This window comes from Brachyhypopomus gauderio, unplaced genomic scaffold (assembly GCF_052324685.1).
Source record: "Brachyhypopomus gauderio isolate BG-103 unplaced genomic scaffold, BGAUD_0.2 sc47, whole genome shotgun sequence".
Taxonomy (NCBI): domain Eukaryota; kingdom Metazoa; phylum Chordata; class Actinopteri; order Gymnotiformes; family Hypopomidae; genus Brachyhypopomus; species Brachyhypopomus gauderio.
In genome coordinates, this window is record NW_027506873.1 from 2,828,410 (window position 1) to 2,839,915 (window position 11,506).

An 11,506-nucleotide genomic window follows, 5' to 3' on the forward strand; every position below is an offset into this window, starting at 1 on the left:
TGGCTCTTGGATTCAAGTTGGAATGCAGCAAGTTGGACTTTCTTTAGGGACTGTTTAGAGCATCCAGTTAAAAGACAGTTACAGTAGTCCAATCTTGATGAGACTGTGGGCCAGTTTCTCTGCATCTGATACCGAACGTACATGTCTCAGCTTGGCAATATTACATGAAGTTGCAAAGGCAGCATTAGTGACATTGCATATGTGTGTGAAAAATGAAAGATGCAAATCACTAGAGACACCTAAACTTTTAGCAGGAGATTCAGGTGTTACTGAAAAGCCATCTAGTGTAATAAGAAGATTTGACCAATTGCTTCTTGCAATCCAAGAAGTAACACCTCAGTCTTATCAGAATTTAGAAGAAGAAAATTAGACGCCATCCAGTTCTTTATTTCTTGGATGCAGTTCTCAGTTTTGGTAGTAGTATTGACATCATCCAAATTAGAAGATATATATAACTGAGTATAATCTGCATAGCAATGGAAGCTAATACCATGCCTACAAATGCTTGCTAGCATATATAATAGAATAACATGGGACCCAATACAGATCCTTATGAGCATTCATTATTTTCAAGTACAAATTGGTAACGATCGTTCAGGTAGGATTTGAACCAGGACAGTGATTGACCTCAGACCTCTTTATCTGAGAATATTAAGAGATTGTTAACTACTTTAGACGGTTTCAGTGCCGTGGTGGGTCTAAGCACATTAGGTCTTGCAGTGCCTACAGCCATGTAGCCAGGTCAGATAGGAGACAGTAGGAAGCATGAGTGTAGTTCCTATTAGATGTTCTGCTCCGCTGTGCTGTAGGAGGTGAGTGAGCTGGAGAAGCTGAGGGAGACGGTCCAGAAGGACCACACGCTCCTGAGAAAGAAGGAGGAGAGACTCGGCCAGCTGGAGACCTCACTGGCAGAGGAGGTAACACACACACACACACACACGTATGCCTGCACCCACACACTTACGTACAAACCCACATTAATACCTACCTGGGCTTTACAATGTTTTTCTCAGCTGTCATGTGATGAAGGCGAGCGGCTGGTGGGAGATCGGAGAGTCTCATTTGATGTCAGAGACTCAGAGACGAGCAGAGACGAGTATGGCCAAGAGGAGACGAGTGAGAGACACACTCCATGTGCATGCACAAAACACACACACGGGCAGACATTTTGAGAAGGCACTAATTTTGGTTTTCACAAAGTTTACTACCACAGTTTTTTTATGGTGGCAATGTGTATTGATTCTAGATTGTGATTAGATGAATTGCAATTAATTGCAAAGTCATTCCCTGTGATGAAAATGACTTTCTCACAAAAATTACTGCATTCCAGCTTCTCCATTTCAGCCCTACAAAATGGCATAAGATAATTTCAGTGTTGATCTCGTTAGTTCAGGAGAAAAAAAGTTAATGAGGATAAGACAGCTTGACATCAATCTGTCATGATGATTAGAAGAGAAGACTGGTTGCTTTAAAAGGGTAGTGGTGCTTTTACGTTTTCTCCTGTGAACTATGGTCACCTCCAAGGAAACACGTTCAGTCATCATTGCATCAAAAGTGTTTCATAGGCAAGGACAGTGTGGCCTTGTACGATGCACCCCAATCAACCATTTATCCAGTCACTAAGGACTTTGGGGAGAGTGCTTCAGTTGCATGAAGGAGGCTTCAGGGAGCGTCTCCTACAGTAGTGTCTCCTACAGTAGTGTCTCCTACAGGAGCGTCTCCTACAGAGGAGGCAGCTATGAGCCTCCTCACACCATCAAAGTGTGGGGTCACTCCCAATGTTGCCTAAGCAAAGCACAGCCATGAATAAGGGAAGGTATCAAAACATCCTTCCAGAACAACTTCTCCCAACGATTCAGGAGCAGTTTAGCAGCAATGAACAATTATGGACTGTTAATAATTGTACTTCATTATATCACATAAACATTTGACAAAAGGTTCTTAAAAAAATAAACTGAGGAAGCAAACTGTGAAAACTAAAAATTTGCCCACAACTGTAAGCAGCTCTAGAGTCCACTCTGGTCTTGTTGGTTCATAGTTGTCTGATGTTTTTATCTCTCTAGCAGTAATACACCCAAACCCTGGTCTTCCTCTCTGTTTCAGCACATGCAGTGCCAGTGAAAGTGCAGCAGTTAGCAGAGTCCCTGCAGCAGATCTCTGGCCAGCTGAACACGGTGCTGGGTGCACTGGGATCTCTCACTGGGAGGACCGTCCAGCCCCTCCCTCAGCCACCTCCGTCCTCCTCCTTCCCTCCTGCCCCGTCCTGGGCATGGACACCAAGCCCCGCCTCCTCTTCATTGGCCAATCAGAACAGTTTCTTACACTGTTCTGTCCCAAAAACACACGGGTCTGACCTTCATTTGAACTCCCACTGGAGCAAACTCTTCCCTGGTACGTAGAGACAGACACACCCCAAACATTAGCAGTGATGAGCAGTGGTCACCTCAGTGGGCTGCAGTGATTTTCACTAATGCTTCATTTCTTCATCACTCGTAAAACCTTTGAATACAAATAGAAACTTCTGCCTCTCCCTCAAGCACAAACCAGTCACTGCTGGAGTTATAGCCTTTTTTGCATAGTTGATGACCTCCATTGATTTTCTGTGCTTGGATAATGCCGATCTTTTCCAGTGCAAGTGTGGTGCAGTGTAGAGACCTGCTGTGTCAAATTAGCTTCAGAAATCTAAATCGCACTACCTGTATTAAGACTGCTCTGATTTTAGGAGTTTCCATGGATACCAGTGCCCGCTATCCCATGAGGGCTACCAGAGCATATTGTGGATACACTCCAGCAAGGTGACTACACACACTTGCACACCAGTGCAGGCTCGGTCACAATCTCTCACTCTCACTCACAGGGTCAGTGCTGCTGTTGATTTTGAAAGGAAAATTGATGAACTCATACAGTGCTTTTCCATTATGTGTGTGTGTGTGGGTGTGTAGTCACTCCTCTGAGCTAGATGGCCAGAGGCTGCAGAGACTGATTGAAGACAACAAAAGGTGGCTGGAATCACAACGCAAAGACCCAAATGTGTATCCTTTCACAATCTCTCTCTCCCCCTCAGCTTATACCAGAGGTGGGACCAAGTCAGTGTTTTGCAAGTCTCAAGTAAGTCCAAGTCTTTATCCTCAAGTCCCGAGTCAAGTCTCAAGCAAAGACAGTCAACTCAAGTCAAGTCTCGAGTCAAGACAAGCAACCGTCAAGTCAAGTCCCAAGTCTGAAACTTGGAATTTCAAGTCCTTTCGAGTCTTTTTTTTTTTTTTTACAGGCACCAACGGTTTACAAATGCTACGCTGATGCGTTTCTTTACTCGTTTTGTTGGTGTCCGCCAGCCAAAAGATGACAGATCATTTACATTTTATCTTCTCTTAATTACATAAATGTACTTAAACAAGAATGTTTCGTTACATCATTTTACACGAAAATAGCAAGCTTCATCGTAAGCAAGATGCTGTCATTACGAATGGTTATTCTAAACATTTGGATAAAATGTTTAAATATAGACTAATAAAAGGTTAGGGTTATTTTTTCATTGTTTTCTGTTATTGTGGGGTCACGGTGTAGGCTACTATTGTTACCTGGAGATTCAGTGGGGTCACATATTCTGATGGCTGCCGTCAGAATTGGTGACCCCAGTTAAAAAGGCTCACCTGTAAATCCCATTCATGATTTCTTTGTTGGCTGCAATGGTGAGGGGATGGTAAATCTTGTTTAAGTACATTTATGTAATTAAGAGACGATAAATGTAAATATAAACATCTGTCATATTTTGGCTTGTGGACACCAACAAAACGAGTAAAGAAAGTGCATCAGCGTAGTTTACGTAGCATTCGTAAAGCGTTTGTGCCTCTGAACAGAAACTGTGAAATAGCGCCCCCTGTGGTCACAAAACTCGACGGTCACAGAATCTGGTGTAACGCCGGTCTGCGTCAGAAGGACGGAAATGAAATTAATGGGGCGCACTTTATAAATATTAATATGCGTTTTAAAATTTAGATTTGGCGTAAAAAAATCAAGTCTTTGCAAGTAAACAGGTTCAAGTCCAATTCAAGTCCCAAGTTATTGGAGTAAAAGTCCAAGTCAAGTCTAAGTCTCTGAATATTTTTTCAAGTCAAGTCAAAAGTCTTAATATTAATGACTCGAGTCTGACTCGAGTCCAAGTCATGTGACTCGAGTCCCCACCTCTGGCTTATACACATGTATGTATCACACACAAACCAGTACGGGAACAGAATGCATCATATTTTCACACACACTCTCTTGCACCCTTGTACTCTCCTGAACCTCTGCCCAGGCCTCTCTTCACACGCTACCCAGCTGCCCCACCCACCAATGGGCTGGTCCAGCTCGGCCTGGACGAGAACAATCAGATCAAGGTCTACCATTACCGAAGAGGCACAACCCACTGATGTCCATGTATGTCCAGTGCAAACATCAGTGGATAGACAGAATACAAACATGCCATCAGCATGTACACATTACAGGTGATGTTGCTGACAAAGTCAAGTCAGATTTAGCATAGTACTTTGAAATTCCTTTTTGATAAAAACATTATCTAATTGAAATTCAGATGGTATATCTAACTGTAATTAGTGATTAAGGTATTTCCGCCTACATAACACATTGCAGTGGAGGATTATACTTATTACGATGGCGGTGGCAGTGTTGGATGTGACTAAAACGAGCTTGAACGTCGTCTTTCCTGCAGGTGCTGAACCTGCGCTCTGGCGTGTCCCGCATGGCGGTGGTGTCCTTGAGGGAGTTGTACTCCAACCTGCAGAAAGGGATGGACCAGGAAGTGGAGGTTACAGCTAAGGTCCTCCTCCACAAAGCAGCGGAGTCCAATGGCTTCATCAGGCAGGACGTGGACACAGCTCTGGACAGCATGGTGCAGAACTGCACCCCCATTCGGAGCATGAACGCCCTTCTCGCTGGAGGACTCTGGTCAGTTAGTCTGCAGTGAGCTTTAAACTGTGGCTTTCAGATAGCAACAACAGTCACAAGAAGCTAACACAGCACTAATTTTGGCTGCTGTTTTTTGCTGCTGTTTTTACCTCTTCATTGTTCTTTCAAAATATTGCCCTGGCCTATATCAATATTTTTAGTTATTTATCCTCTTATATATTATTTTTATTGCGTTCCATCTCCGCTCTGCTGATCCAAACTGCCCTTCACAATGCTTAAAAAATAGGCTAGTTAGCTAGCTCACAGAGGACATACAAACATTTTCTGTTTAAAAAATACAGGATGTACACTAACTGGTGCAAACTAAGCAATCGAATAGAATATGATCATTTTATTGTGCACTTAGATCATACATAAGGGTATTAAGTTTCTTTATAGAAGCTAAAAGTTGTACTGTATACATTGATTGGATGGATTAATAGTTATTACCTTATTTTTTTGAATGCCCTAATTTTTTTCCTTCTGTTTTCCTTAAAAGTCTGAATGCTGCAGTAAGAAAGTGTACTGCTCGGCACTTGGCTACTTTGGTAGAGAAGATTGGTGCTGGCCAGTTATTGTCTGGGGCGAAAGACGTCACACCGCGAATTATTCCTGTCAGTCTCCAAGTTGGCACAGGACTCTTCACAAGAAACCAGGTTAGTACTGGGATCAGAACGAGAATTCTACAAAGCTTATTCAGTTTCCCAGATAGTAATCTTTTACTGATTCTTTTAGTCTCCTAGTGTGATACTCTGAAGTCAGCAAATGCTGCTAAATTGTAGAGTAATAGAAGCACTATCGTGTCTTCTAGACACAGACAGCCTTGTAAACTTGTGCCCTGGTAAGATAAATGGTTGGTGTGCTGCGAGTTACGGGTCTCTCACTCTCGGTTCTCTCCTGTTTTGGGGTCTGTTCCTCGTCTCAGGCGCTTGGGCCGGCGTATCCTGCTGTTCCTGTCCTCCCACCATGACTTTGATAAGATGGTGGAAAAGTACATCCCTGCCAAAGACCTGGCAACCATCAGGGACACTGTCCACACTCTGAAATCCAAGGTAGCGATTCATGTTTGGATACATGATGAGGATTTTTTATCCCATCCACTATGCCCCATGTTTACTCACTAAACAAACTTATTCACAAAACTTTTAGGTGAAACAGACTGCAATAAAAAACCATCTAAACTGTGATGGTAGACATATATTGTAAACAAATACTCGAGTACAGGGCAGTGTGTGGCACCACACATTGTATTTACAGTAGGGCATGCACAGTGTAGTCCCAGACCCAGTAGTTAAAGGACAGAGCATGGTTCAAAATGAACCGGCTTGAATTTCAAATACATTTATCAAAAAACTATTCTTTCAGAAAGTCATTCCACTGATATGCTAAGAGATGCCAGAGATAAAAAAGATAAAAGATTGACCAGAAATACTATAATTCCTATATTAATTAATAATATTTATAATATTGATAATAATCATTCCAGAGAGTTACCATAGTTACCAAATATTGTCACTTTAATTGAATGAAATCTTTCTAGGTTAAGAAAATGCTTCTGTAATAACCCAGTGCTGTCCAGGGTTGATTTATTGATCATTGTTCCTTTTAAATGTTCTTTTTATAGAGCTGGTTAGGGAACTCTACCCCCGCAAGCCACAACTGGTTGAGCAGAAGGTGCTCCCTCTGCTCTGGTAGCTCCTGGGGACCTCCAGCAACAGTGGTACGGTCCACGGGAGGGGTGGAAGCGTGACGGGGCCACTGTCCACCTATGCCAAGCCCTTCATGCCCACATGGGTCCGGCGCTGCTGGACTGTGCTGCTTCCCAACCTTCCAATATCCGCAAGAGACTAAGAGAGTTTGTGAAGAACCTCCCGATCACCTGAGAGCTGCCAGCCAGACCTCCAGACCAAAATAAAGCCCAACATGGATTCTACTTGAAGATGGAGATGTTTGTGCATTTCTTACTGTGCCTGCACTCTAAATGAAAGAGAGAGGAAGAAAGTCAAACGTTTTTAACATTTTGAATGAGCAGAAAGCTAAATCCTTAAACTCAGAAGTCCTTTTAAATAAGGAGCACAGATTTTAGTGAATCACATCAGGTTTAACACGCCTAGGAGCTCTGCTCTGTTTGCACTTTGAAATACTAACACTTATCATGATAACTGTTGTCATGGTGACTATAGATATATATTGTTCTATGATTGTTATTTTCTTTTCTTTTTTTTGGCCCACCTCCACCCCCCCCCCCCCCCATCTTTGGAGGACAACTTTGTTTTAATATCAAATAATAGATCAAATAATAACAATTCTGTATAATAAAGTGATGACAATTATTGGGGTTAGGTGGACCATGAGAGGATAGAATATAGAAAGAAAAGAAGGGAGAGAGAGAAAAAGAGAAAAGACAGGAGGGCGGGGAAGAAAAAAAAAACATACATACATATATACAAATATATACATATATATACACACGCATATATAAAAAAAAAGATATATATAAAAATAAATAATAAAAAAAAACCAACCAGCTCAAATGACCACTGCAAAGTAGAGCAGAAAGTGTACCCAAGACATACAGCACAAATGACTGATGTATATATATGTGTGAATGTGTGTTTATGTGCAACACAAAAGTGCAACATAGGATAAATGTACAGAATGTACTTGCCAGCGAGGGTAGAGAGCTGCGAAAACTTCCCCCCCAGAGGCCAGAGGTAGGCAGAGAAAGGCCCGGGAATCCCACCCGCCCACGGCCCCCCCAGGAGCTGTGGAGTCCCAGGGCTGCACTTGCCTGTTGACATATCCTGAGGTAACTGTGCAGAATGTAATTTATCACATGCACAAGGAACAACGATCTATAGTCTTTTTGTTTGGTATGCGCAATGTGACTTTTCAATGAAGAGTCTTAAATGGTTGTTTTTAAAAAAGAAAAAGCTATGATTCACAGAATTACTTTTGTACTGTATTGCTAATAAGTGTAATGGCACAGTATTAGCTTAATATATGCTGTATGATGTTGCAGTATGTAATGTACATTTTGCAGATAGATGAACACTCCTTTAATGAGGTACTAACTAATTGATTATGGTCTATGTTATAAGTGGGACCTGTCCTAGACTTTTGCATGACCAGGTATATTGGTGGAGTAAACAGAATATGTTTGTACTTTAGATGTATTTTCATGCACAGATGTTTGAATAACTTTGCATGTAAAACAGATGTATTTTTGGTGAATTGTAACAAACAAAACATTTGCTGAAATCTAGCATCACACTAACATACAGTAAATAGTAAATAAAGTCATGCCCAGAGCTGTAATTCTCATTCCGTATTGTGCCAGTCTTAGCTATTTCCATATCTAATGTTCAGTTATATGGAATGTTTTTCAAGAAGGGGTAAGACAGAGATTGATTTTATATATATAATACAATGTTTATTTCTGTAAGCTCTAATGATTACATTTGAACACACACATACACAAGAAGATTCCAGGTGTGTAACAAGTGTACTAAAGAAAAAGATATAGAGACTAATAAAAACCTTCACTACCTAAATTGCAGTGAAGTACTCAAGGCTTTCCAGAGTGTTCAACAAATCAATAAGTAAGCCTTCTCTCAATAATCTCTTGCAAGTAATATAGGATCCTGCATGAGTAACAGTGTGTAGTAAAAGAAAGTTCTGATTTCTCTGTTTGAGAAAAGTTCAGATTTTTTATTTCATAAATTTGTGAGCAACATCTAGAGCGTTTGCAGTGCCAGTAATTTTCCAAATGATCATTTATCTCATGCATAATGAGCATATCTTTGATGGTTTTGTCTCATCTTAGTGGAGGATTCTTGATGAGGCGTGTGGTCTCTGTATCATCCTGGAGAGTTCTCAAGTGTTCAGTATTAGCCACTTTTATTTCTAGGATGGCAAAAGAGAGCCAAAGGAATTCTTGTTGTTTGAACAGGTCAAACGAGCAAAATCATGTATAACTTCCTTATGAATTCTGTTCCCATACTTAAGGAATTTTGAAGTGCATAAGTCTTAATGACTGGTTAAGGATGTTTTTCAGGTCTTCATATTAAAAGTTGTGCTGTAAATAAGTGAGTCTGCAGGTATTTGATGATTAGTATTTAGTATTTACACATGTCTCTATGTTCAACAGGGGCTGCATTAGTAAGGAGCGTATAATTTTGGCAGTACTGTTACAACGCCTGCTGAAATCCTACCCCCTCATGATCTCAGGTTTGCAATGTCTGACTGACATGACTGACATGTCTTTTGTTTTGGTGACTTATCTAGATATGTAGCTTGTAAAGCACATGTCTCTTTTCAGACAACCAAAATATTTTATATAACCAAAATATAATTTTCTTCCGAAACATTTTTTTCAAGCTATGATGAATGAAGCAACAGTTGCAAATGCAAATATAGCTGCAAGCGGCGATTGGCGGGTTCACACACGACTAGGCATTTTGGCCTCAATAGGCAAAAAGAAGCCCAAAATGTCCTTTAGACCCAAAAGTGAAAAGAAGCTGTTTCAGTGGAAAAAATGCTTAAATAAATCAATGTGCAAAAAAAGATTCCATTGATGCACTAAAAGCCCAAAAGGTTCAAAATTATTTTTGTATTGGCAAAATGATTTAGATCACAGAACTAAATCACATGCTGAGATCGGCTTTGTGGTGTGTTTGTGTGGTATTTCATGTGAGCAATAGTTTTCAGTCAGTTCTGGAATTTGGCCACTAGATGGAGCCCAAGTACAACCATACTGATATCTCATTAATCTCAGAAATGAAATAGGACATTTTGGTGAATTAAAAGGTTCATTTCTGGTCAGGCAGTGCACTTTTTGTTATGAGATGTAATTTCAATGTTATAGAACTCATTGATCTGAATCATACATGACCCATTACTTGTCTGTATTCTGCATAACAAGATTGCAGCATGAGTTTAAATGATTTCTAAGGTTTTTGGGTACTGTAGCGCCCCCGATAGGCCAATTTGAAACAGACTTGGCATACCTCACAAGGACCTCAGGCTATAAAAGGCTTTCAAATTGGGAGTTGATCGCTTACATGGTTTATGAGTTCTAGCAATATAGGTCATATATGGCATGGCCACAATGATATAGTGGGAAACTTTAGAGTCTACAGTTTATGCTCATACCATAATTGGATAACATTCCTAGGAGTTCCTGATTCCTGAGTTCAAACTCCTCCAAACCCCCCTGATACAACATCTACAAAGAAGAAACCAGGAGCTGAAGTGACATTAACACAGTTGTTCTGTAGACGTGTTTCTCCACTTTTTTTCCCCATCTGCGTTTACGAGCACAGTGTGAGCGTTGCATCATCTCCTCCACCCGTCTAACTACACTTCTCCATCCCGGTGGTGGAGCTCACAGTGTTGGTCAGGGCGGAGTGTCTGATGGTGCAGGTGTAGCTGTGTCCAGAATTCCAGCGTTCGGCGCTGAGATTCAGGAAGCTGCTCCGTGAGAACGTGCCATCGGTCTGGCGCCGAGACGCTGTCTGGACCTCAGGACCCGCCATGGTGGTGGTGTCCTCGGACCAGGACAGGGTGGCGTCGCCACGCCCCCAGAGGGTAGAGCCTGGGAGGGAGCCAGGACCAATAGGGACGGGGGAGACGCGGGACGAGCTGGAGAAAAGGATGAGTGAGTGAGACAGGGAGAGAGATGAGAGAGAGAGAGATTAGAGAGGGAGATGAGAGAGGGTTTGAAATAAAATGAACCTTTATTGTCATTACACACTGTACGTGTACATTTGCGCAACGAAATTGGCTTACAGCCCCTCCCCCCTCCCCCCTTGGTGCAAATAGAAAAGTTTTAAATATAAACAGTTTAAATAACAGATTAAGAGCTATGATTAACTATACAGGGCATGAGCATAAATTATCTAAGCTCTCCTGTATACACACTAAGCTCTGCTATTAACATTTGCAGCATCAATTATTGCACATTGTATTTTAGCAGCATCGGTTATTGCACTTGTCCCTGTAGGCAGACAAAACATCTGCCTACCGATGAACTCTATAGTGTTTGTTTAATAGGGATATGGCCCTGTTATAAAAACTCTATAGTGTTTGTTTAATAGGGATATGGCCCTGTTATAAAAACTCTATAGTGTTTGTTTAATAGGGATATGGCCCTGTTATAAAAACTCTCTCAAACCGTTTGTTCTTGTTTTGAGGTGTAACGTCTGTCCGAGGGCAGCAGTTCAAACATCTTATGTCCTGGTACTGTACTTGATCATTTGGGTTTGGGTTTTTGGCCGCTATCATATTTTACTCTTAGTTCAGGAGCAACCACAACTCTAAATAAACAAGTAATTTATCATGATTTATTAGCTCTCAATAAAGTCACTTTATTGTTGTGAAGGTTTAATATGTTTTGCTTTAAGCTGTTTAAACATTTGCTGATTACAGTTATGATTTTATGTTGACAGTTGTGACGTCGGGTGCAGCGTGAAGGACGAGACACAAATCCTTGCTTGACAACAGGCAGCACGTTTAATGGACAACAGATGGCGCTGTATGCGCACGTACAAACTCAACTGGC

General features: G+C 41.3%; 2 protein-coding genes across 2 annotated transcripts in view; both read left to right on the forward strand.

Moving 5' to 3' along the window:
- Window positions 1-3,297, forward strand: part of LOC143487501 (uncharacterized) — an 11,469-nt gene extending 8,172 nt beyond the window's left edge. The window contains exons 15-20 of the mRNA XM_076986437.1: window positions 810-917; window positions 1,014-1,116; window positions 2,104-2,391; window positions 2,723-2,795; window positions 2,943-3,076; window positions 3,269-3,297. Of these exons, the coding sequence (XP_076842552.1) occupies window positions 810-917; window positions 1,014-1,116; window positions 2,104-2,391; window positions 2,723-2,795; window positions 2,943-3,076; window positions 3,269-3,297 (735 nt within the window). The remainder of the gene's footprint in view (window positions 1-809; window positions 918-1,013; window positions 1,117-2,103; window positions 2,392-2,722; window positions 2,796-2,942; window positions 3,077-3,268) is intronic.
- Window positions 3,298-4,281: 984 nt separating this feature from the next.
- LOC143487614 (TOG array regulator of axonemal microtubules protein 1-like) lies at window positions 4,282-8,255 on the forward strand. The gene is made up of 5 exons (XM_076986643.1): window positions 4,282-4,484; window positions 4,709-4,944; window positions 5,444-5,600; window positions 5,870-5,996; window positions 6,569-8,255. The coding sequence occupies exons 1-4, from the start codon at window positions 4,470-4,472 to the stop codon at window positions 5,912-5,914; spliced, it is 453 nt and encodes a 150-aa protein (XP_076842758.1). The 5' UTR covers window positions 4,282-4,469; the 3' UTR covers window positions 5,915-5,996; window positions 6,569-8,255.
- Window positions 8,256-11,506: the final 3,251 nt, after the last annotated feature.

Bases quoted from the DNA above. Each gene is read 5' to 3' on its own strand.
- LOC143487614 (XM_076986643.1), top strand. The intron at 4,945-5,443 runs GTCAGTTAGTCT...TTTCCTTAAAAG, and splicing joins CTTCTCGCTGGAGGACTCTG to TCTGAATGCTGCAGTAAGAA. The intron at 5,601-5,869 runs GTTAGTACTGGG...TCCTCGTCTCAG, and splicing joins GACTCTTCACAAGAAACCAG to GCGCTTGGGCCGGCGTATCC.